The sequence below is a fragment of the Eumetopias jubatus genome, unplaced genomic scaffold (assembly GCF_037043125.1).
Source record: "Eumetopias jubatus isolate StellerSeaLion01/CBP00866 unplaced genomic scaffold, mEumJub1_p1.0 scaffold_1, whole genome shotgun sequence".
Classification (NCBI taxonomy): Eukaryota; Metazoa; Chordata; class Mammalia; order Carnivora; family Otariidae; genus Eumetopias; species Eumetopias jubatus.
Genome location: NW_028274807.1, coordinates 8907681 through 8932552, shown reverse-complemented (window position 1 = coordinate 8932552; position 24872 = coordinate 8907681). Strand labels below are relative to the sequence as shown.

The window sequence follows — 24872 nt, the reverse complement described above, 5'->3', positions numbered from 1 at the left end:
GATGGGGAAACAGGAGGAAACAAGCAGAAAAGCATGTCACCGACAAGGCAAAGTGAAGCCCAAATGAAGTGGGGCAAGGGTGGCCTGGGCTTTGGTGCTGGGAAAACTGGACCACATTGAACGAGCTCCCCTGGATTCCGGAAAGTGTGTGGAAACACAGACAAGGTGCCTTCCATCAGTGACGATCCCTTCGGCAGTAATGCGGGTAGCCTTTCCCTCCTCCTAGGATTCCCACAGTCACATGATACGTGCACTTAGGACAGGGCCCGATCCCAAACCACCATGAATGCTCGTGGAGCTTACTCTCACTGGACCCAAAGCTGTAGCTGGTATTTCCGAACACGCCACCACCTTGGAACCAGCGGAGCTGAGCTCCCTGGAGCAGGGCAGCGCGTGCCCCCCTCCCCCTCCACAGACGCCCTGAGAACCCACTGCAGCTCTTCTCCCAAAACGAAGGATGGAGAAGGGATGCACCACAGTTGTCTTCCCAGGACTTACTCTCAGTATGGACACTTGTCTCTAGGAAAACCAAGAACTTCGTTTTTTTTAGCTGCCTGACTAGTACCAGTGAAAACCTGCCCATTTTCCTTCCACTCAGGTCAGGGAAGGTCTTCTGGGTAGGGCTGGGTCCTCTTGGGTCCAGTGGCCACTGGATGGGGGGTGGTGGTGGCTGCAGGGGGCACTGGGCCTACACCCGCCCTGGCACCTGACCAGCTGGCTCCAGCAAGGTTCCGGCCCCCTGAGAGTCTGCAAGTCCTTTCTCGGCTCAGAGGATGGTCATGAAGACAAGAGGAGTAGTTCTTGGTTCTACACGCATGTGCACCTCAGGCTCTGCGAGGCACTAGGCCCTGGCATGGGAACTCCGGGCCTTCTGGTCAGGAGCCCCGGGGTGGGGGCTGGGCTGCCAAGACCCCTAGCAATCCGGTGGCCTGGAGACAAGTCCCCCCCTTTCTCTCTCCTGTGACAACCCAGGGCAGGGAGGTGAGCTGTTCTTACACATTTGTTTGGGGGAGGGGGGTGTCCTGCTTCTCTGCCATCCCCGACGGCACCGAGCTCCAGCACGGGCTGGGCCAGGTCGCAGGCCTGTTCTTGGTCCAGCCGCGTGAAGGGGCTCCTGTCCTTGTCACAGGACCACACCCAGCAGCCAAGGAGTCGGAAGTCAGTCCCTAGCCAGGGGGCCGTGGGTTCATGGAAGCACAGCCTTATTTCAGAAGAAGGGGGAATCTGAAGGGGACCGTGGGATCCCAGACTGTAGCGATCTGCTGCAGCCCAAATCCCTGCCAGCGGGCGGAGGTAATCCTATCCCCCAAAGTTTTAAGAGGACAATTCAGACTCGGCCTTGGGACTTAGAGACGCCGATGATGGAGGCAGAAGGGACACCAGGGCTCCATCTCCCAGCAGCTACCAGAGCCGGCAGGCTTGGGACACCAACTGGGCGAATTCCGGCACAAACGCTTCAGCTTTTCTACATCTGACTTCTGATGTACCCCTTGCCTTTACTCTGGAACTTGCAACGTGGCCGAGAATGGGAGCCAGGCCCCACTGCTGCGGGAGCTCGGACAGCCGGGATGTGTGGCTGCCTACAGGGCATTTATTTCCCGAACAAGACACTGTTACGGATTCGCAGTTCAGACTCCTTCCTTCCCCTCCCCTCCCGTCCCGCTGCTCTAATGGGAGAATCTGACAACCCCGAGGCTCCAACAGTGGACGCCCCCCGCCCCCGCCCCAAAAGCCAAACATGTCTGTTCTCCTTAAGCCCCAATGGGAGGTGCTGGCCAAGCAGGGGAAGGACATGGCCAGCCCGAGGCCCTTGTCTAGGCCACTCAGGATCGAATGAGATGAAAATGAAAGTAGCCAGGGCGCAGGCTGGTCTTCAGTTAATAGCTGTTCCCTAAGAAGAACACTTGTCTTATTTATATCCATAAAAGCAGTTTACTAAAGAAGTGATATAGCAATATTCATCCCAAACCTTTGCTCAAAATTCTCATTTAGCCTTTTTTTCATTAAAAATGATTTCTACCTTTGAAATGTCCCAGAAAGTATGGCCTCTTTGTTTTCTGATCCTCTGAACACATTATCAAAGACAGATACTTGTTAATGTCATGTGAGCATAAAAAGAGATTTATAAACCAGAAATGTATTCTCTGGGAGCCAAATCAGAAACGACTCCGTGAATACGCTGTATCGGTTTCACTGGTGAAGCCCTGGGATAAAGCAGCACCTGAGTCAGGTCTGTTTGCCCTCAGGGTCACGTGTCTTCAGACACGGTCCCAGGACGATGGCAGCACAGCCGGGCATGGGGGCGGGGGGGGCATCGGCCGGGCCGCCTTGCTCAGGCCAGCCCGGGCGGAGAGACTGTCGGGGAAGGCCGGACGGCGTGCAAAGCACACAGCTTATTTCTGAGGCCTCATTCATTGTGGACCAACAGGATCAGATGGCAGAAATGCGTTGCTACAGGCTCTCCATACACTACGAGCCACAACGGCTTCACCCCGGGGGCAGGCCAAGTTCACAGGTCCAGGGCATCTGCCCGGGGTCTTCAGCTCTGGCCCTGGGCACCCGTCTCCTGCCATTCGGAACCCACCCAACAACGGCAGGTGCGGACAGCCGCTGTTTCCTCCTGCGACAGCCAGGAACGCTCAACGTTCTGAAGTCATCGTGAAAACTGCGATAAAAGAACTACAGAGCAGAGTGGAAAAAATGCTGGACGGTTCCAGCGGATGCCGCTGTGCAACCCTCCTTGGATGGTTGTCTACAAACATCATAAGCAACCGGTCGGCTTGCCACCGTCCCGCGAAGCTGCTTTGCTGCCAGAGGCTTAGCTACCCTTGCTGGCCAGGTGGGGCGGGTTTCCTTTGTCCCCAGGACCTCCCTTCCCAGCCAAGCTTCACTGCTGCTACATTTTACTGCTCTGTAAAAGGCCAGTTAAGCCAGGAGTCTGAGGAAATTTTGCTTTCTGCGAAACGATCTTGCCAACAACAGTTACGAAGTCCTGATGAAGTTTAGAGACAGGGTCTGATCAGAGGTGCCCACTGGAAGCAGAAGCCTCGAGGAAATGGGGAACAACAGTGATTGTAATCTGAGGGGTCAGATTCATTTCTGATACAGAATCATCTCGAAAATAAGCCTATGCTGCTGGCTTGAACTCCCGTGAGCGCCGGCTACCCTGTGGCACGTCCGCTTGGCCTCTCTCGCTGTCCACGCTCCCTGCTCCCCGGCTACATCCTGCAGAGCTTCAGTGGAAAGTTCTCCGTGATGAGGTGATCCGCGTGAAGCAGCACAACAATGTTAACCTCAAATTCTGAGAGGAGAAAGAACGGGCGTTATGCTCACCTGCCCCAGCGGCAGACACCCCACGCCAACGGCACCACAGGCGGAACAGGCTCCGAAAGGCTGGGGGGCAGGCGGCGCTGGGTGCCGTGGGGTGTCCGCATCTGCGTCCCAGGTATATCACCCCAAGCTTCCAGGAGAGAACCAGCGAGGACAGCGACACTGGCCTCTGACCGCCTCTGGCATGCTTTCTGTAAGGAAACGTGTCTCCTGGCCTTGGGACAGTAAGGGGTCTGCTTCCCAACCACACCTCCCTTGTCCTCTGTCTTTACTAGAATCTTCTAAAATCCTTTCGGTTCTTTCAGACTCTCTTGCTTTATTTTTCCACTTGTGACATTTCTTAACAGAAGAGCCGACCCCTGACGGGCCCAGCCGTCCAGGTACACGTCTCCCACCCCAAATGAGAAACAGTGTCCAGAAACAGCGTGCAGTTTAATTGCTGTTGTTTGGGTAGTGATTCATTTACCCGAGACACCTGTTTACACATTGTCTCTTGTTGACAAGAGGAAAGGGGTGTGCACGAGCAGGGAGCTTCGTGCCAAAGGGAGAAGGCCTAGCACCGAAGCAGCTCAGCCCTGTGGAAGGGGCTTCGGCGTCACCGCATCGCAGACCCCAGTGGCCGGAGTCCTGAGGACAATGTCCCAGCGTGTGGCTGGCTGCCTCCGCCAAACACTGGCCATGACAGAGGCCGTGCGCCCGCAGCACTGGCCTACTTTGCTCACTTTGATAATCGTGATGACACTAGAATGGCTCTCTGGGATTCTGGTCCCCATTCTCTGCCACCATTCCCCCACGTACCTTGCTGTCCTCCCCTGGAGGGAGCGTGGTGTGACTGGACGCCCAGCAGGCATGCAAGGCCCACATTAGGGAGCTGGTGCTGGCTTTCCTTATGGCAGAGCAAACATTCCCCCGGGGCACCCTAAACTCTGGGCGGGTTCGGGCTGGAGGCCGGCCTCGGGCCCGACTGCGCACCAAAGGTGTGGGCACCGGCAGAGATGAAGGGGGCACATGCGGATTCTGCTCGTAACTCGGCACCTGGGGCTCGCTCCCACCTCCCCACCTGAGACTCAGAGCCTAACCTTGGCTGGCCACGCGGACAGCAGCTCTGGGCCCACGGGAGGCCGCGGCGCTCTGGGATCGTGCCCACCCCCTGCCGCGGGCACTCCTGTGTGGCGAGCCTCAAACCGGACGAAACTAAGGATCAGGCATAAGGAGCATTACTGATTACAGGCACTGCAAGCAACGTTACGTGGACACTTTCTAAATCTGATAGAAAGAGCAGGCAGAAATCTAGGTGCTTAAAGTAGAGCGTAGCAGGAAAAAAAAGTTTAGTCCTCTTGAAGTTTATGTAGAAAAACCAAGGGAGAAATCAACAGATAAGCTCCCCCTTCTCACTTGAAATCAAAGGACTCTGAAGTAAAATACCGCCTTGAGAACACTGTGCTGGTCGCCGTGCGAGTGCCTTCGGGAGGGCGGGAGGCAGGCTGGTCTGGGGGTGCCTGGGCAGCCGAGGGCATCACCCTGCGCTCTAGCCCCCTGGCGCCTCGCTCCCTGTACTGTGGGCGTAGACTACCTGTTCGATAATAATCATGCACATCTTTTTTGAGAACAGTCATGGCAGCTTAGCTTGGGCCAGATCTGCCCCCGTGCGGCCTTCCAGCAGACGTCGCCGTCCTTGTCGGTATTTGGCAGAGCTGACTCTATGCCCCTCTTTGCTCCTGATGTGCATGTCCTGACCCCATTATGTGCTTGCTCTGACACAACATTGCCGATAAAAGCACTCTAGGGTCTCCACAAATAACTAATCATGGAAAATGACCAAGACATCCTGAGCTGGTGGAACGGAAGCCTTCGCGATGATCAGCGCTCACACGGGATTGTCACACTTGAGTCTCCGCTCAGATGCCAGCCTATCCGAGGAGCCTCCCTGACCTCCTCACGCTGCCTGCAGGCTTGCTCCTGGCGGTGTCACTGTCCCTGCCCTAGTCCGCACCGACAGGGTGGTGCTGCCTCAGGACGGGTACAGCAGCTTCTCGGGGAGCTTTTCTTGAGCAACCGGAGGACCCAGTGCTCTGCGCTGAGCCAGCCAAGAGCAGACCAGTGTGTCTGCCTCGGGGGTGCTCGGGGGCCCTTCTGTGGGCCCCACTATCATGGGAGAATCCGGCGGGCCCACGGGCATGGGGAGCTGGTATGCTTACCCACTTTGAAGTTGGTGGTTTCCAGCGTAGGGCAGGTGAACAGCCGGGGGAACACCATGTAGATGGGGATGGAGAGGCTCCGACACACATCTCCATCAGCGATCTGAATATTCTGAATCTCTGTGGCGTCTCGGGCATAGCCTTCTGCACACCCTGCAGAAGGCAGAAAGCACCGTGTGCTCAGAGAACAGGGAACGTCCGAACAGCCTGATCAAGAGGCCCTCGGTGACCACTTCTGCTACTGGTTCTACAGGGTCTGGAGTTCCCTCCCGTCCACATCTCACCTTCCCAGACAGACGTTTCTTGGAATTGAGGGGTGCGCTCTTACTTTTGCTTCCACTGCGGCGTGTGAGATGCCGACCTCAGTGGGCCCTTACCACAGGTCTCCACGCGGACCAGCTGCAGCTCTATGCTCTTGATGGCGGCCTCCGAGCTCTCAACCACCAGCTCCCCTGTCAGCGGCTGTGTGATGATGCAGTTGGTGGAGTTGAGATGTCCTCTGATGAGAAATTTGGGGAGCAAGGCTCTCTAGAACAAAACAAAAACAAGACATCGGGAATGGAAAGTGTCGAGGGAAATCACTCCAGATTCAGTCACTTGGTACAAATAAAAACTGAAAACAAAGTTGGGCGATTTTTATAAAATCCCCTGGGACCCTATTTTACAAAATGGGAAAAAGGGACAATGGTACTTGTATCTCCTGTCAAGTTCATGAACAGACTGAATTATTCAACAACTGTCTGCGGATCCCTGGCGCCGACTCTGGCTGGATTGAACGGCCAGCTCCCACAGGGTCCTCCTGGTTGCCTCGATCTGACCTGGAACGCTCCTTCTTACCAAGCGATACGACATGAAAACTCCTGAGGAAGTTGCCAGGAGTGTTTACAGGGAATCGGTCACACACCAGCCCCAAAACATTTTTTAAAAAGAGAATCAATTGAAAAATGCTCCCAATTATGCAATTTTGAAAAGCTAAGTCACTTCTTTTATTTCAAGGACATTTAAAGAGAACAATTTTCACCAACGCTTGACTGAGACCTTTCCTCTGTAGACCTAGGAACCCCGTCATGGGTAGATGATGATGTTCTTGTGGGAAGCAACTGTCCTAGAACACGTCACCCTGCTGGTCCTAGGTGCTAAAGCTAGGTTAGAGTTTAGAGCACCACTGTCTCAGAAACAAAATGCAGCCACAAATGTGAGCCACGGAAGTAATTTAAAATTTTCTAGTAGCTATATTTTAAAAAGTAAAAGGAAACAGCTAAAATCAACCAATATATCCTAAATATCACTTCCACATGTAATCAATATTAAAAAATTACATTTATATTCTCTTCCTCTTTGAAATCCAGTCAGCACCTTACATCTATGGCCCAGCTCGGCTCCGACCAGCCACACCTTGAGGGCCAGTGGTTGCCCTGGCTGGTGTTCACCCATCGTGGGCGATGGAACTGGACAGGAGGGAGCTCTGTACCTCGTGGCCCAGAGGCAGAGAGCTCAAGAAAAGCCTTGATGCAAGACAAAGTTCTAACAACAATTAAAACTAAAGAAGCTATTTGTTTAGAAAAATAAAAAGCAGTAGCAATCTACATTAAAATTCTTTTAGGCAACTGATGAAAAAGAAAAGCTCTCCACATCCGGCCTAAGATCCTGACTGAACCTTCATTTTACCCTTTCCTCCCAGGGGTGTGATGTTAACATATACAAATAAAAATAAACTACACCGAGAAAGTCTATGTGGGATGCCACACGGAGACAACCCCAGCGAAGTGTTTCTGTGCATGAAAGTGTACAGGGAGGCTCCCAAGAGCTCAGGGGACCACGTCCTGAGGTCGGGGGCACACGAGCATCCCCAGCAGGGCCCAGGGCAGCTCTGAGATCAGAGGCAGCGCCCACCTGGGAAAGGGGCAGTTGGGGGGCTGTGAGTGGCCTCTGGGGTCAGCAGGTGCCCCAGCTGCCACCACAGCTTCCCTCAAGGGGACTCCCCCCCCCACCCCCGGACACTCCCAAAGCAGGCTGGGCGAGGCACGGCAAGCATTTACAGCCATTTACAGCCACAATGCAGGACAACGAGCTACCCGAACACCCTGAAAGAAAGCACACGGGGTCGAAGGCCTCTTCCCCAGCAGCAAAGCTCCTCTGTCAGAGTGTGCATTTACAACCAGAAGGACAGACTATCATTTGGGCGAAGGACAGAGAGTCTAGTCAGCAAGGCCATACCTATTTGATCCTCCTCTATAAATATAAGCTGACAACCAAGAATCAATGAACAGTTGAGGAAATCAGAGCAAGAAAGAGGTACACACTCCACGAACAGAATAACCAGCCCTAGGAAACAGAGATGAAGGGCTGTGCATCTGCAGTAAAAGAAGGGCTATCTTGAAAAAGAAACTGTGTTTGGAGATGAATCATGCTATTGCCAAAGTGAACATGTCGACAGTTGGGCGGCATACCAACCAAAGAGCAAACGAGTGAGCTGAAAGACCACGCCAAGATTCTCCGGTGACACATCTAAGAAACCCTGAGAGTAGTTCACTGAGCTGAAGGAAAGACGGCAGGCGCACTGACTAATTAAACACCCAAGTCTGGCAAGGGCTTTGACATTCCAGAACGCTAAGGATAGGGAGATGCTGGAATTTTCCGGACTGGGGGGGAGGGAGAGGGAGGAGAAACAGATGAGCTCACACAAATTTGGGGATCAGATCATCAGTATCACGAGGTACCAGAAAACCAGGGAGCTCTTCTCCCAAGTTCTAAGGGCAAATGAAATTGAAGCCAGACGCTTCCATCTACCTAGACAAACTAGGGTTCAGTGTGAGAGCAAAGTCAGGGGTCTGTTAGACACTCAAGGATGTTAAGTTCACTCCTCACCTGTTCAGAAAGAATGACTCTAGGATGTACTCCAGCAGCACAAAAAATAAAACTGAAGAAAGAAAAGAAGGTGAGAGGAAGCAGAGGTGAGCAATGACCACGGTGAAACTTCCAGTAATTCAGGGGTGGCCAAATCATGACTGTGATACTTCGGGCAACGATTAGAAATAGTTTCTAAGCCAAGAGAGGCTTAATACTGGGAAAAATAAAACAGATAAACTGGAACTTAGACTTCAGACCATTTCAACAAATGAGAGGCGATGAAGGAAGGAAAATGCAAAAATGTTACAAATCTTCTGGCAGAAGGTTCTTGTTCTTGGTGTTGTTACTTAAACTCACGAGTGTCTCTATGTTTGAACGTTTGGGGGTGACTATTAGGAAAACAGAAAAAGGATGGGAGAGGAAAAAGGAGCAAGCCAGCAGGATAACAGAAAAAAAACCCTCACGACCTCAGAGTGAGGACAGGAAGAAAGAAAAAGGAAAACAATAAAGTAACGCAGAGACAAGATACAAGGAACAAAACAAAGTGCAAGCTCCAGCCAGGAGCTCTTTATAAGACATACTTGAGCCGCTCCTCTTCCTCACTCCAGTTCTGTCACTGAGTTTTGTGTTATTGAGATTCATGGAAGGAAGAAACACAAACCCACTTAAGAGCATGAGGGCCAATGGGGTGCTAACAGCCGAGGCCGGAGAGGAAGCAGGGCAGCGAGGTCCCGGCCACGGGGCTGCAATGCCTATGACCACCCACGCTCCCTGTATGCTTCCTGTCACGTTTAAATCCCTGTGAGAGAACAAGCTGACCGGTCCGCGGGGGACTCGTCCCCTCCAGTAAATGGACTTTTGGAGAGGCCCCCCCAGGCTGCACCCCTGCCTCAGCTGTGCCTCCCCAGGGAGTGGGAAACCTCCCCGACTTGCTGATCAACAGGGTCCGGAGAGCAAGGAGAACCACCATGGGCCTCGGCCTCGATGTCAAGACAGCAGGTGGCCAACTACGAAGTAAAAGGGTGCAGCTCCCAGGACGGGTGGCGGGAGTGGCCGGGGCTCAGGGAAGAGGGGCTCTGAGCCCCACGCGGTATAGACCAGGGAGAAGGGAGGGGAAAGCACAGTGAGCAGACAGCCTCCTTGAGCAGCTTTTCAGAAGCATTCTTCTTCTCAGTACTTACTGAGTTTAAAAAGAAATCAAAACTGAAATCCAGATTATTTTGGGTAGAGACGATAATCTGAAATTTCGTCTTGCAGCGACTTGATGTTCGAATAAAGAACTGGGCAACAGTGTGTCTGCGGGATGCAGTGGTGAGGCACGCAGGGGTGAGGAGCGCCGTACCTCTTTGACGTTCTGTAGGGTTTCAGGTGTAATGGTGAAGTCCACAGGACTCGGGGTCAACTTCCCCTTCTGAGGCTAAAACAGGAGGCAAAACCCAAATCAGCTGCTTGAAGCCAAGAGTTCCACAGGCCACACTCCCCTTTCCCCTCCTAGAGAAACGAAGGGCAGCATAATGAATTGGGAAGGACTTGGTACTCAGAGGCAGGTCGTGTGGGGTCTAAAAGCATAGTTCTGCCAAAAATCTATGTTGGGTTCTTTGTCAAATTTAAAACACCCCCTGCAACTCAGTTTCCTCATCTGTAAAATGAGGGGACCCCTTGCTTAATCTCTCGGGGCCCCTTTGGGTCCAGAAATTAAAAGTTAGACCTAAGAACTGACAGTAGCATTCTTGGAAGGTATTTATCTTAAACCCCTCTTAGAACAAGAGCTGACACCAAACCAGCACGATGATGCTATGGGGTGCTGTTCCTGTCACTGGTCCCACTTCACAGACATGGACAGTGAAGCACGGCGAGCCCACATGGCTTTCTCCAGTGGCAGAGCCGAGATTCAAACCCAGGGGGCCAGGCTCCGACTGTGCTGTTAGCCACTGGGAAGCTGTCCACCGGGAAGGCTCACTCATCTAAACTATAAATGTTACCATAATTATGAATGATGGTCATCCCACATCACATAACCACAGAAGCCACCCGGGCGGCCAAGCGTCATCAGGGCCTGCCTGGCGAGGCGCACTCAGGCGCCAGGATCCACAGGCTGGGGGGGCCGCGGTGGAGGAAGGGCAATGGCTGATCTGCCAAGTTTACTCATTTCCTGAAAGCGTATTCTACAATATTCTTCTTATTAACAGGTTCGGGAACACACTCTTCAGGGAACATATTCTTCCTCACAGCATTTAAAGGATTTAACTTGTCAACTAGAGCTGACACATGGTTTGGCCTTCTCATGAAATCATTCACAAAGAAGAACAGACTTCTTGGAGGCTGTGTGTTGGTAAGCTGCTGGGGAGCAGGGAGGAGGCCCCGAGACCTCTGTCCCTGCTGCGCACCCTAAGCTGGCCCGGGCGGCGGGGCTCTGCAGTCATGAGTGCGCTGTGGGCCCTGGGTCCGGGGCCAAGGGGCATCCTGGCCTGGAGCCCAGCTGTGGGCAGGGAGCTGAACTTGGGCTCATTCTCCTTCACAAAGTTGGAGGCTTTTTTTTGCTGAAGACATAAAAAGGTGTATGTCTCTTCTATGGAATAATCCACATGAAAAAAAAATTTTTTTTTCCTTCAGTTTGAAGACCCTTGATAGAAAAAAGGAAAATGTCTAAATCACATCACTTCCAAAAAAAGATAACTATTTCAACACTAAAAGAAACAGAGTAATTATTATTAGTAAGAGGAAAACTATAAATGTTGGAAGTCCCAAAAAGTCAAAAATGATGCAAATAAAGGACATCAGTGATTTTGCCAATCTTATACACAGGCGACGTAAGTCTTCCGTTTTTACTGAACCATTACTAAAAGACACCTGTGGACATTTCATAACAGTGTAAAAGAAATGCAACTGCAGATGTTCCACAAACACCAAGCTGCCTCACCACGGAGCTCTGGAGAAGCCCCCACTTACTAATAAGGCCCGTGGCAAAGACTGTGGGACCCGTGCGGGGCCCCCAGGGTGATGAGTCCCGCTCAATGCCAACAAAGCTACAGGCTGCACCGGGTACATGAGCGAAGGAAAGCTAGTGGCCCTTGTGTCTGTCCAGTCTGGGTGGCACCTTGACACGGCCTGCAGCCCCATGGGATCCATACATACGTCCAGGTTCCGTTCACCCGGGCATCTCCAGGAACCCCAGTTTGGCTCTCTTCTGTCCCCAAACTGCTCAGAATTAAATCAAAGGCAGATGGACCACATTCTGAGGCTAGGTGGCTCTTCAAGGAGGGAGCTAGGCTGCCATTGGCTCCGAGAAAGGGGGCAGGACCAGCCCCAAACCAGAGGTGTGCGCACACAGCCCAGGGAGGGGAGGACAAGGCCCAGCAGCTGCTCCGATACCAGCCCTGGAGGGCCCGGGGAGATAAAACAGGGGACTCCAGCGCAGTGGACATCTGTCACCACGTGTCACACCTGAAGCAGGCACTGCCTGTCACTGCTAAGTTCTGCACGATGACCAAGGAGTAGAGCAGATGGGCTGCAGGGGACTCTGCCTTGAATTCACCCACAGTTGCCTACAGCCATGGGGAAGGGGACCCAGTTCCCTAAGCTGACACATGAAAGGAAATTTTTAAGAACATTCTGTCACTGCAAAATATGAGCAGAAGGTGTTGGGAGAGGCAACCCACCCTGGCCCTGGGTGCCCCCGCGTGTCCTTGCTGGGCAGACCAAGACTGTAAGGTCTAACCCTTCTTTATCTGGGCCAGGCCATTGCTCTGGGTTGTGTTTGCCACAGCAACCTTGAGGAAGGATGTGTCTCTCTGAAGCTGACTTGCTCATTGATTGCTCTAGCAGAGGTGGGCTCCCAGCCTGGCACTCCTCGGCTGAGGCACGAGCCCCTCAGATGCAGCGGCGTCTGGGCCACGGCATTGCCCCATGGGATTCTGGGCCCAGCGGGACGAGGCACACGCCAATGCTGGTGCTCTGACCCCGCCGGGAGAAACAAGATCCCTCATCTCCCACGCAGGAGTCTCTTTCACCAGCAGGAACGACAGCACCAGGCTAACGTACTAGCTTAGAAATGGGGTAAAATACCAGACCCTATAGGAGATTCCTATGATTAAACACAGAGCCCCCCAATATAGCTTACGGCAGAGTGAACGATGAATTCGCAGGTCTTTGTCAAGTCCTTGGCCAACAGAGACCGCCTCATGTCACAGCGCAGGGTATACTGCAGGGAGGAGTCAGAGAGGTGTCACGTTAGGTGATTTGCTTGCATCATGGAATTATATTCAAAGAGACACGTAAGTCAACGTACTTTAGGGAAACTCGGTCCAATTACAGTGTTATTTGAAATTAATATACATAATAGGGGGAGCCAATGCTCAAAATGAAGGCGTTTCTATAAAAAGACCAAAACCAAGAACACTTTAAGATGATTCCTCAGCCTAGTCCCACAGCCATCCCACAGTTGGACCCACTGGTACAGAGGCACAGGGTCTTAGCTGTAGCACAGGGAGAGAGCAGGGGGGTGGGCAGAACAGAAAAAACATGCACTCAGAAGCGAAAGCTAGCTCAACTCCAGCGATCTTGGTGTGGGAGCCCTGACAGATGAGACGACTCGTCTGGGCTTCGGCCTCCTGCTCTGTAAAATGGGGATGTTCAGACCCGCTCGCAGCACAAGCCAAGTGAGAGTCTGGCAGACAGCAAGCTGCTCTTAGTAAAGCAGCAGCTATTTTGTAGCAAGGATTCAAAAGCACACAGGAAGGACCAGGAGCCTCAGGATAGCATCTAGCATTCCACGGAGCAAGGTAAGGCAAGTAGCATCACATTAGCTTTTAACCTAGCTGTGTTTGGTCTCTCTGCCGTCCCCGAGCTAGTTTTCTGAACGAGCCACCGCCGGTGTACCTCCCCCCACAGGGAGAGCCAGCCCCTCTGCAGAGCTGGCCCCTGAGCTAAGCGTCTGACCTGGGGCTGCTCCTTCACACCCCTGTCTGTGGGCGGACACGCTGATTGGTAACAAAATTCTACAGCGTGATCATAGTCTTAATGCTAATCTTTCAAAAAAAAAGTCACATAACCCATATTGAATAAAGTTAGCTGTTGTTTTAATCATCCAGATAAAACTTTAGAATACTGTTAAAAACGATTCGTGTATGGGGCGCCTGGGTGGCTCAGTCGTTAAGCGTCTGCCTTCGGCTCAGGGCATGATCCCAGGGTCCTGGGATCAAGCCCTGCATCGGGCTCCCTGCTCAGCAGGAAGCCTGCTTCTCCCTCTCCCACTCCACCTGCTTGTGTTCCCTCTCTTGCTGTGTCTCTGTCAAATAAATAAATAAAATCCTAAAAAAAAAAAAAGATTCATGTACCTGAGACTGTATCTAAATGCATGGTTGACTCAAGATGCTACATTATTATGAACAACCTATATACATTATATAAGAAGTTACTAGACATTTAAGGTGCCACCGGGAGATTAAAACACTTTTTTAAAAGAAACATCCCTTGCCTGCAAGGACCTTTTCATGTATATATATATATATATATACACACACGCTCTCTTCTGAGGTTTGTCTGGTCTCCCCAACCCAATGAGCTCAGCGAGGCCTGGTGCCATCAGATCCGTAGAGGTGTGTGCGCCCGCATGTGCGTATGCCCGTGGTACATCTGCGTGTATGTGTGCGCCCGCATGTGCATATGCCCGTGGTACATCTGCGTGTATGTGTGCGCCCGCATGTGCGTATGCCCGTGGTACATCTGTGTGTATGTGTGCGCCCACATGTGCGTATGCCCGTGGTACATCTGCGTGTATGTGTGCGCCCGCATGTGCGTATGCCCGTGGTACATCTGCGTGTATGCGTGCGCCCGCATGTGCGTATGCCCGTGGTACATCTGCGTGTATGTGTGCGCCCGCATGTGCGTATGCCCGTGGTACATCTGCGTGTATGCGTGTGCCCGCATGTGCGTATGCCCGTGGTACATCTGCGTGTATGCGTGCGCCCGCATGTGCGTATGCCCGTGGTACATCTGCGTGTATGCGTGCGCCCGCATGTGCGTATACCTGTAGTACATCTGTGTGTATGTGTGTGCACGTATGTGTTTCGCCTTTCTCCTGTACAGCCCACACGCTGTCTAGCATGGGCAACATTTTGTTCAGGCTTGCCTGGTCTCTTGGATCCTTGTCCCAGTGGCAACTTCCCCTTCCTCATTTTTAGTCTCAGGGGTTTAGCGGGGCTGACCTCCCCCGAGCCCTCCCAGGCGGGGCTGCTCCTGGGACTGTTGGGAAGGATTCTTTCTGCCGGGTGTGCCGACCAGGAGATGGTGAGCCTGCCAGGCAGCGGCTTAGCTTGGCCCCAGCCAGGGAAGAGCCTGCCCGAGAACGAGGTCTGTGCAGAAGGCCGAGCTGGATCCACACCCGGCTTCCCTGGAGCTGCCAGCTTGGTGATCTGTGATATCTGTTTTTAGGCTAAGTCAGTTTGAGCTGGATTTCTACAACTTGCAAAGGAATGAGAACAACAGGCATCAACTTCTGGTCACGAAATGTTTTTGAGTACGAAAGCAATAATCAGTAATCCAGGGCAGCTGCTAAGTGAGGGTGGGGAGAAAGGTGGAGAGGAGAGGAACACACTGATGTTCTGTTCTGTGAATGACATTAATTCTTTCACATGTACCATTTGAGTGAATTACAAGGACAGTCACCAATAACTCATTTATTCAGCCATTTGGCAAATACGTACTGGGAGCATTCTATGTGCCAGGCACTGTGCGAACGAAGCTCTTCATGCCAAGACCTCATTAATCTCCTAGGAGGAGAGGTCATGAAGGCTGCTCGGGGTCACAGAGGTGGGATTTGAATTTACACCTGCTGGTTGCCAAAACCCAGCCTCTGAATTCTTATGCAATGCTGCGACTCAAGCCCAGATCTGCCTGCTGCAAAGCCCTAGATCTTTTTACTTTCTCATGATCTTGCCCAACTGCTAAGGAGGGTCCAGGTGCTAGGAGAGGTCCGAGGGGGTCAGGAAGGTCAGACTGAGCAGGGTGCCAGGAGGAGGTGCAGGACTGGACCTTATGAGCGTCAGTAAACACAAGGCCAACAGAAAGAAGGAGGATGCATGTCAACAGACACGAAGCAGACTCCTAGAAAGGATCCGCTGAACTCTCAGACAGAATGACTAGCATCTGGATAAATTAATTCGGAATTACAATTTTGCAGACATGTTGGTACTGCTACAATGTTGGGTTATAGTATAAAACCTTGCTCCTGTGGCCACAAGAGCAGACAAACATAATAAAATTTGCCTACGATTTACGTAACTTTTAAAAGAAAAGGTATCTGCACAAAGGGCAACTGGGGGAAAGCGGATAGCTTCTGGTACGCATGATCTAACCACAGAGGTGAGAAACAAACACAACACGCCTGGGAAGAACAGGACCAAACGGCACCAAGCCTCCGTCTAAGGAGAGACACGGAAATCCAGACCCTGCAAGCTGGAAACATACTACTTGCTACACCTTAAACCCTTTATTCTGTCTCATGGTTTTTACTATGTTTACATTATGTTACTACAACACAATTCAAATTACCAATGTAAAATGCCTTGGCGCCCACATAATTGGAGAAAGAGGATGTTACCAGGTTTAACACCACTTTGTCCCTAGTAATGTACCCGTGAATCTTCAGGGTAAGCACAGCAAGCGAGGGTGCGATGGAGGGCAACGTCCTGTGGGACCCCAGGCCGTCACCATCTGCTCTGCTATAAAATAAGGAGGCTAGCAAAAGACCCCTCTAGAAACTGAACGAATGAATCAATGAATGAAAAACAGATAAAGAAAAACAAAAAACAACCCACCATCCTAGTTTCTCCGGAGAAGTATATTTTCAAGGGGCACCCGGCTGGCTCAGTGGGTGGAGCAGGCGACTCTTGGTCTCAGGGCTGTGAGTTCGAGCCCCACATTGGGTGTAGAGATTACTTAAAAATAAAATCTTCTAAAAAGAAGAAGTACGTTTTCTCAAAAGGAGCAACAACAAATTTGAATATGAATTGGAAATGAGATGGTATTTGAGAATTTTTGCTAATTTTGATAGGTGTGAAAACACCAGCTGTGTTCCTGTAGGAGAGCATCTCTATTTTTGGTAGATGGACAGTGAAGTAGCTCAACAAGTGTCATGATTCTGGAACTTCGAAATGACTCAGGAAAGATCAACAAAGATGAAACAAAAAGGGCAAAATTCTAATAAATGTTCAATCTAGGTGATAAGCTCTTCTAAATTGGAGGTTAGGATGAGAAGAAATCTCTTCATTTTTAGAAATCTGTGAGATATTTGGGGAGGTAGAGAATTCAAGTTGTAGCATTCCAAAGTTAACCCTCAAGGGGTAAAATCTGATGACCAAAGTAAAGGTTGGGTCTGGGTGATCCATACACCGTACTGAAGAATTCACCACCTGCTAACCCTCCAATTGCATTTTAAAGAGTTTCCAATTTACACACAGTCATACAGGACACAAGTACAGTTTTTTATGTACAGTTGACTCTTGAACAATGTGGGGTGGGGGGCGCCGATCCCTGCAGTCAAAAATCCATGTATAACTTGTGACTTCCCAAAAACATAACTACTGAGAGCCTATTGTTGACCAGAAGCCTGACTGGTAGGTAACATCAGATATTTTGTATGTTATATGTATCGTATACCGTATTCTTCCAATAAAGTAAGCTAGAGAAAAAACCATAAGGAAAAGAACATACATTTGCACTCTAAGAGATCCAGGTAAAGGGGATCCACACAGTTCAAACCCATGTTGTTCAAGGGTCAACTGCACATCTGCATGCCCTTCTTGGCAATATTTGGAAAAGAGTGAGATTTCCAATTTCATTTTTTTTAAAGACTTTATTTTTTAAAGTAATCTCTACACCCAACGTGGGGCTCGAACTCACAACCCCGAGATCAAGAGTCGTGTGCTTGACCAACTGAGCTAGCCAGGAGCCCCTCCAATTTGATTTGAAACAAATTAATATCTTAACAAGAACGATGAACACTGGAGGAAGGCACAAGCATGACCAGTGAAACCTGAATGTTAGCCTCTTCGGTTTCTCATGGACGAATGCTCACGTTATTGAATAAACAGTATTAAAGAGCTACTGTGTCAGGAAAGCAAGGCGATGCAGATTCTGGGGAGAGAATAAATGTGACGTTTGAATGAGACGTTTGAGATACTGTCAGGCTTGCTAAGAAGGCATTTTGCAGGTACTGCCTTCTGCGGTGAAAGTACTCCCGACCTAGGAAGCTGGTCATTCCTGTCACCTTCTGGGTGCTGTCCAAAGCCTCTAGTGCACACATTGCCTGAAACTGGTGCACCAATAATGAAGGACTAGATGCAGTTTTTCTGGGTGGAAAGACAATGACTGCGGTGCAGGGTGTCACACGACCCGTGCTTCTGCTCACCCCATGTTTCCAGCACTTCGTAGAACTCGCACGCAGTCAAACTTTGAGTTGAAACTCTCACAAGTGTTTTGAGGATCTGTATTTTTAAAGTGGTGCATTTTAGGGGTGCCTGGGTGGCTCAGTCGGCTGAGCGTCTGCCTTTGGCTCAGGTCATGATCCCAGGGTCCTGGGATCGAGCCCCGCATCGGGCTCCCTGCTCCACGGGAAGCCTGCTTCTCCCTCCCCCACTCCCCCTGCTTGTGTTCCCTCTCTCGCTGTGTCTCTCTCTGTCAAATAAATAAATAAAATCTTTAAAAATAAATAAATAAGTGGTGCGTTTTAGGCAGAAGAAGGGTCTCTTGCCGAGACCAAATTATCAGCTACAAGTTAATAAATCAGGAAACTTCCTAACTTTCCACCCTGTTGCACATACGCAAGACAAAATGGTTTTGTCTCACGCGGCAAGGGGAGTCCTGCAAAGCTGGTATCACAAAAGTACCTTTCTTTCCACTGAATAAAGGAAAGGCTCTCTCCCGCCCGCTCCCTCTGAATCATGACTCCAAACTGTGCTGGAGACAATAGTGGCTAAAGGCGTCCTGAGCCAGCAGAGGTAGACAGGAAGTCATAAATTCACTTCCCCTCATTTACAGGGTTTGTTCAATAAAGAATACTAGCCTATGTTAGAGTAGTAGCCTTCGGATATCTAACAAAGAGATATTTATGCATATAAAACAGACAATCAGCGTGGGTGCCAGAGAGGAGTGAGGGCACAGATGCGCACCAAACACTAACAGCACCCCTCACGGTGTCAGTGTGGCTGGAACAGGGCCCAAAAGAAACAACGGGATTTTTTAAAAGAAGGCATAGCAGGGGTCCTCTGGGGTTCCTATCAAAAATAATGGCCACCCCTTAAATGTGTTCTGCAAAGCAAAATGAGAAATCAAAATAGAATATACATGGGCGGTCCTGGCATAATTACAGTATTAAATTCTTGGGTCCCCTATTTACTTTCAGTGAAAGAAAGACGGAGCCGTTTTGCAAAGGAAAAGCCAGGCAGGAAATGAACTGCATGGGATTAGGAAACTCACCTGAATGTTGACGAACACACCGTGATAAGTCTCGTACAGAACTTTGTTGCCCTTCACGTGCAGAGGAAACTCAAAAGGAATTTCCGTTTTGCCACTGGGAAATTTCCCTGGCTTCACCATTTCAATGGTACTGTTGATAATCTGGATAGGCTGTAAAGAAAAAGCAACTCCATCCATCAACACGGGCTTCTGGATGCATTTTCCAATTAGCGTGTCTATTAACGATCTCCTGAAAGACACGAGCCCCGAGCCCTTGGAGGCTACCCTCCCCGTGTCCTGGCCAGCACAGTGCTGGGTCTGCAGACGAGCAGCCAGCTGGCTCCAGTCACTGGCGCAATTATGGCTCATTCACAGGACCGGATGCTTAGATGTTTGGTGCCCATCCGAAGCCATATTTCCTCTCCTTTCCCCAAAAAGCTCTGTTCGCTGTCCTAACAACCCTCCTGCCAGGCACTCCTACCTTCAGAATAAAGCAGCAGACGTGGCACAGTCAAGGCACTGGGCCAGGAGGGCTGCCACCTGAACCCGGGGGCTCCTCACCAGCCTGTGCCCGCCTCAGACCCCAGCCTCCTGGGAGCCTCCCCACCGCCCGCCGCATGGGGAGGAGCAGGTCTGTCCTCAGCCCTGGGTGCCTCCGTGTTACACTGGGACCCTGCCCAAAGGTAGCTATCACTCCTTAACTAGTTCATGTATTTGAAGCCTTGGTTTATCATCACTCAGAAAATCTACCACTTGTGAAGTGAGTCTCTGAGTGCTTCTGGAAGAAAACACGGAGATTGGGGAAGAGCACGGGAAGGCCCTGAATCTGAATGCGGTTAATGAGACCCTTTCTTCCCTCTGACCTGCTTCCCCCTCAAAACTCAGAGTTAATATGTCCTTCCGGAAAAGGAAACTCTAAGTACAGAAAAAGAGTTTATATTCTGGAACACACACCTCTACCCAAAATGACAAAAAGGAAAAGAATGGCCACTGCTCTATCTGCGTCTTACCTGAGTACCAACTCCAAGAGCTGCCGCGTACACAGTCCAAATAACAGTTTTGTTTTAGGAAGGTCAGTGCCAGAAGCCAGGCACTCCTCAGAAGAGCGCTGGTGTCTTTAAAGGCTGAATTCAGTCTACTTACAGTTCTCCTAATCCTATCTTACAGGAATAAAAACAGGCAGACTTGCAATAGCAGGATATATTCAGAGTCAAAATACCTGAATCTTTTGGCGGTTTGATTAGCAAGTATTAAAAAGTAGGACCACTGCTATGCCTTGCAAAGTATCGACAGGTAACAACAATAAAGCCAGAAAACAAGTAAAAACCACCACACACATCGGGATAATGAACTAAAAATGTGCAACGTCAGCGTTCTTACCTTAACGGAATTATAGAATGCCTCGAACACACCCACACTCTTGGCACTGAGCTGGAGGTTCACACTTCCTTCCACTGTCAAAGACACTCCCTGGTGCTGGACTGAATCCTTACCAGATATGACCACCACGCCCGAGAGCACTTCCTAGGGGAGCAGAGACAGCCACCAGTCAAATTAACACGTCTTTGCATTCACCTTGTTTATTAGCAAAAGCAGGTCTCCTTAATAAGCAATTTGTTCAAAGATGCAGACATTCACTGAGCACTTAGTGCAGACCAGACACCTGGATGCTGGGATGGAGCAAGCACAGCGTCCCGAAGGGGCGGATGATGCGGGCGGGGCCAGACCTCTGGGGAGCATGGGGCGGGGTGGGGTGGGGTGCAGTGGATCTCAGGCCATCAGGGCTTTCCAGACACGTCCGCAATCCCGGCTGGGAGAATCCCAACAAATGTATGATTCCAAAAAGGATAAAGAGCAGGGCCAGAGGTAAATAGCAGGTTCATGGCCACATTATACACAAGTATGTATAATGACCTCTTCAGAAAGAATACAATAAAATAAAACCCTTTCCTTTGGGTTCTTTCTCAATTATGCTAAAACGACTACACGTTTTCATATGCATAATGTAACACAACTGCTGGCCCGGTGCTCCCTCGGCCCAGGAAGCCTCACTGAGGAGGGGTCTGGAGCTTGTCCACAGAACACGTGAGGGCACCCCACCACTTTCGCTAAGTCTTCCCCAGTCTCTCCACGGCCCGGCTCTCTCTGTAGACATTCGAGCCTAGATTTCCCTGGATCATGAATCATTTAGGAAAGATTTCACAACAGATCATCTATTCATCTATCTGAAGATAATTACGGAGTAACAGAATGTGGACATTATCCTCTCTCCTGGATGGCAGTCTCTTCCTGTCACCATAGAACTCGGCGGTCTCAATTTGCTACAGGGGTTTGGGGTGGAAAAGGAAGTTCGGGAGACGACACGGCGTCCTCCAGAGCGTAAAGAGAATCCACAATAAATTCAAACAACATGTTTGTGAAATGACCTTCAGAAACGTAGCACAACTGCTGTCAAATGGTAATATGATGGCTGCAAATTACTGACAACCAAACCAAAAAAAAAAAAAAAAGAAATACAGCAAAATTAAAAGGGGCCTGCAGATCAAAGCATTAAAAACCATCTGTCCTATTGGTGTTTAAATCTTATTTCCTCTAGTCACCCAGTGAAAGAACTTGTACCAAGTTCTCACAGTCTGAAGAATTAGGGGAGCAGGAAGAAGTCTGTGTCCCTTAAATGAGCAAGTATTTTGTTTTTGTTTCCTCTCCCCCATAAAAAGTGCATAAGCCAATAATTTTTTTCCCTATTTATTTATTTTTTTGGATGTAGTGTTCCATGATTCACTGTTTGCATATAACACCCAGTGCTCCATTCAATATGTACCCTCTTTAATACCCATCACCAGGCTAACCCATCCCCCCCACCCCCCTCCTCTCTAAAACCCTGTTTGTTTCTGAGTCCATAGTCTCTCATGATTTAATTTAGACTAAAAGTCCTCTGAAATAATTTAACTTTTAAATTTAATTAAAATTAATTCTATTACTTGTACAACCCAAATCAAATAGAAGTCTAATGTTTAAAAATTTAAATTCACTGGTATATTTTTAAAAATTGATTTGACTAGTATCAAGTAATAAAATGAGCCAAAACAATTTCATGAACTTTATCACTTACACGACATGGCAGCATGGCAGCACTTGGCACACTCTGATCCTATCTAATCACACTGTCAGTTAATCTCATGGGAACGGATCTGGGCTGACCACTGATCGGCATATTATAGTCGTGACATCAGGACAACCCTTCCTTCCCTGGTCCCTATAGCATAAGGAGGAAAAGGAAGTAAAGTGCCTTGGAAGGAAGCAGAGTAAATATTTCATGACCCAAGGGACTCTTTCATCATTCTTTGATTTAATTAAGAAAGAATAAGTAGAGGGGCGCCTGGGGAACTCAGTGAAGCGTCTGCCTTTGACTCAGGTCATGATCTTGGGGTCCTGGGATCAAGTCCTACATTGGGCTCCCTGCTCAGTGGGGAGGCTGCTTCTCTCTCTGTCCACCCGCCCCCCCACCCCCTGCTTGTGCTCGCTGTCTTTCTCTCACTCCTTCAAATAAATAAATAAAATCTTAAAAAAAAGGAAAGAAAATATAGTAGAAATACAAAATTAATGAAACATTTGTAGGTAAGTTTGGCAGGTCTGTTCAATCCCCACCAACAAAAAAGGGGTACAGAATTTGTCCAAGTGTAGCCCAAGAAGCCAAGGTACAGAAATTTTTATTATTATTTATTTATTTTTAAGAAACAGAATTTTAGAAACAGAAGACAGTTAAACAAAGAGGTAAGGCCCATAGTAATAGGAACCGATTCTTTTGTTTTTCATGGAAAGATAATTGACATATAACACCTTATTAGTTGTAGGCACCCCAGACAATGCTTGATTAATTCTGGCAAAGGAGCGCAGAATGAGCTTGAATAACTAAAACTAAGGGAAAACTCAAGACCTCACCAAGAACGTGCTCCCAACTTTCATCTAGAACTCTCAACAGGGAGAAAGTAAGACTATGGCTCCGGATGGTGCTGATACATCACCCAACGTCATTAGCAGGGGTCACTCATAGACTCAAGGATGGGAGCAAATCCCAGAAACGATGCACAAATATCACACGCACAGGTGCTAATTTTTAGAAGGGCCATGGCTGTCATCACAGCATCAAGGGGGCCCCGGGCCTGAGAAAGGCCCAGAAACACAGACGTGAGTGATGCAGGACCCCCACTTGCACGCGTGGAGAAGACTCAAGGTGACAGACCCTGCTTCAGGTGCATGGCTCCGCTGATGGGGACTCATGACTGGGCCAGCTCGACTCTCTGGCCCGGAGGAGCCAGGTCTGGAGAAGGGCCTAGAACAGCTGTCTTGAGCTGCAAACCAAAGCTCAGGCTGGTACAAGCACCGAGAAGGTACTGGTCGCACCCCAGTTTCAGCCACACTGGCCTTCTGGGCAGAAACGACACCCAACTCCATTCAGAGACCTCATTCTTCTCTAAGTGGAAAAGGCCACTTCCAAACAACACAACTTTTTTCTTTTGGGTTCCCCAGAATGAAATACCACGCCCATAATTTGGACCCCGGGTTTGAAGATGGTGGTGTCAAGTCGGCATCCCCGTGCCAGCCTCCTGGAAGCCACCCAAAAGAACAAGAAATAATCCCACAGCCTCTATTCTTGGTGAAGCAAGGAGACAGGTGAGGACCAAGAAAAGGTGGAAGGCCTGCTAAAAAGGCGAGGAGCCAGCGGGGGCCCGCAGGAGAAAGCTGAAGCAAGGCCCTGTAGCCGTGGCACTCGGCTTCTGGCGGGTGAGGGCACACGTCGGGGGCAGTGGCCCCGGCTGCAGGCTTGGATGGAGCTGCTCGGGACCCGAGGAGCCGAGGAGGCAGCCCCAGCAAGAGGTCCCTGCAGGCAGCGGGAAGCAGGAGCCTCTGCAGCAGGGGAGGCATGCAGGCCCTCCCACTGTGAACCCCGCCGCCCCCTTGCTTCAGCCACAGCAGAAGAGCAGTGAAGAACAAAGACACCCACACATCAAACCTCAGTCAGCCTGGTCGAGGGATAAGTTCAAGGCCTACAAGAAGGAGACATAATCGATGTAAACATGAGAGAGGGACGGGAGAGAAATCCAAGCAGCAGATGATGGGAGCCACACAAGACAGATCATGTCACTCTTCTACTGCAAGGGACTTTATGGCAGCTCCCCATGTCACTCAGGGGAAAGGCCAAAGTCATTTCGATGGCCTACAAAGGGGGGGTCTGCCCCTCCCCTGACCAGTCTGGCCTCATCTCTTAACCCGCCCCCTCAGTCACTTCATTTCACTCCTCCCTCCCTGGCCCCCTTGCTAATCCTTTAGGTGCCTGCAAACTCCCGCCCCAGGGCATTTGCACGTGTTCTTCCCTCCACCTGGATGCTCCTCCTGCAGGTACCCACGTGGCTTGTGACAAAAATTCTCTCCTTGACCAAATGCTACTCAGCCTTCCTAGAGCTGTTTTTCAACCAGGGCTAAACGTCTGGACTTCCATGTTTGTCTCTGTATGGTCCAACTGTAGCAAGAATTCTGCTAATTGCTTTAGCCAGCCCCTATATCTGATCATCCTTGCTCGGGTTTCTCATCCTCCCCCAGTGCCCCATATGAGGTCGGTCACCCTGGCCTGCCTTCAGCAAGAATCTTGTTAGGTTGGTTAGCCAGAATCCACTCTTAGATTTTGTCCCCAATGTCTCCTCTCTGTAATTTTCCACCCACTGACGTCCCCTGGTCCCTCAGCTCCTTGCCCGCGCTGTACTCAGAGTTGAGTCTGTTCTCTCTCCTACTGCAAGGCCCCACTGCAGAGGTCTCCACACCCACCACAACAGTTCCCCTTGAAAAAGCCTGCCTGATGTCTTTAACAAGTATCATGGATCATTTTTTCTTTAACATTCACTCCCTCAACTCCATCAAGTCATTGTGCAAACGACACCATTTTAGTGAGGGCTTCCCTGACCATCCTCTTTAAAACTGCCCACTTCCCAACACTCACTTATCCCATTCCTCAACTCTGCTCTAGAGCACTTGTCACCTTCT

At 50.1% G+C, this 24872-nt stretch overlaps 1 protein-coding gene across 1 annotated transcript in view; it reads right to left on the bottom strand.

Annotated features, from left to right (window-relative positions):
- Nucleotides 1-2100: 2100 nt before the first annotated feature.
- Nucleotides 2101-24872, bottom strand: part of VPS26C (VPS26 endosomal protein sorting factor C) — a 45121-nt gene continuing 22349 nt past the window's right edge. Inside the window, exons 2-8 of the mRNA XM_028116512.2 lie at nt 20214-20357; nt 18855-19004; nt 12499-12579; nt 9721-9795; nt 5906-6056; nt 5529-5681; nt 2101-3301 (exon numbers count right to left, since the gene is read on the bottom strand). Coding sequence (XP_027972313.2) covers nt 3219-3301; nt 5529-5681; nt 5906-6056; nt 9721-9795; nt 12499-12579; nt 18855-19004; nt 20214-20357 — 837 coding nt within the window. The 3' untranslated portion in view covers nt 2101-3218. The remainder of the gene's footprint in view (nt 3302-5528; nt 5682-5905; nt 6057-9720; nt 9796-12498; nt 12580-18854; nt 19005-20213; nt 20358-24872) is intronic.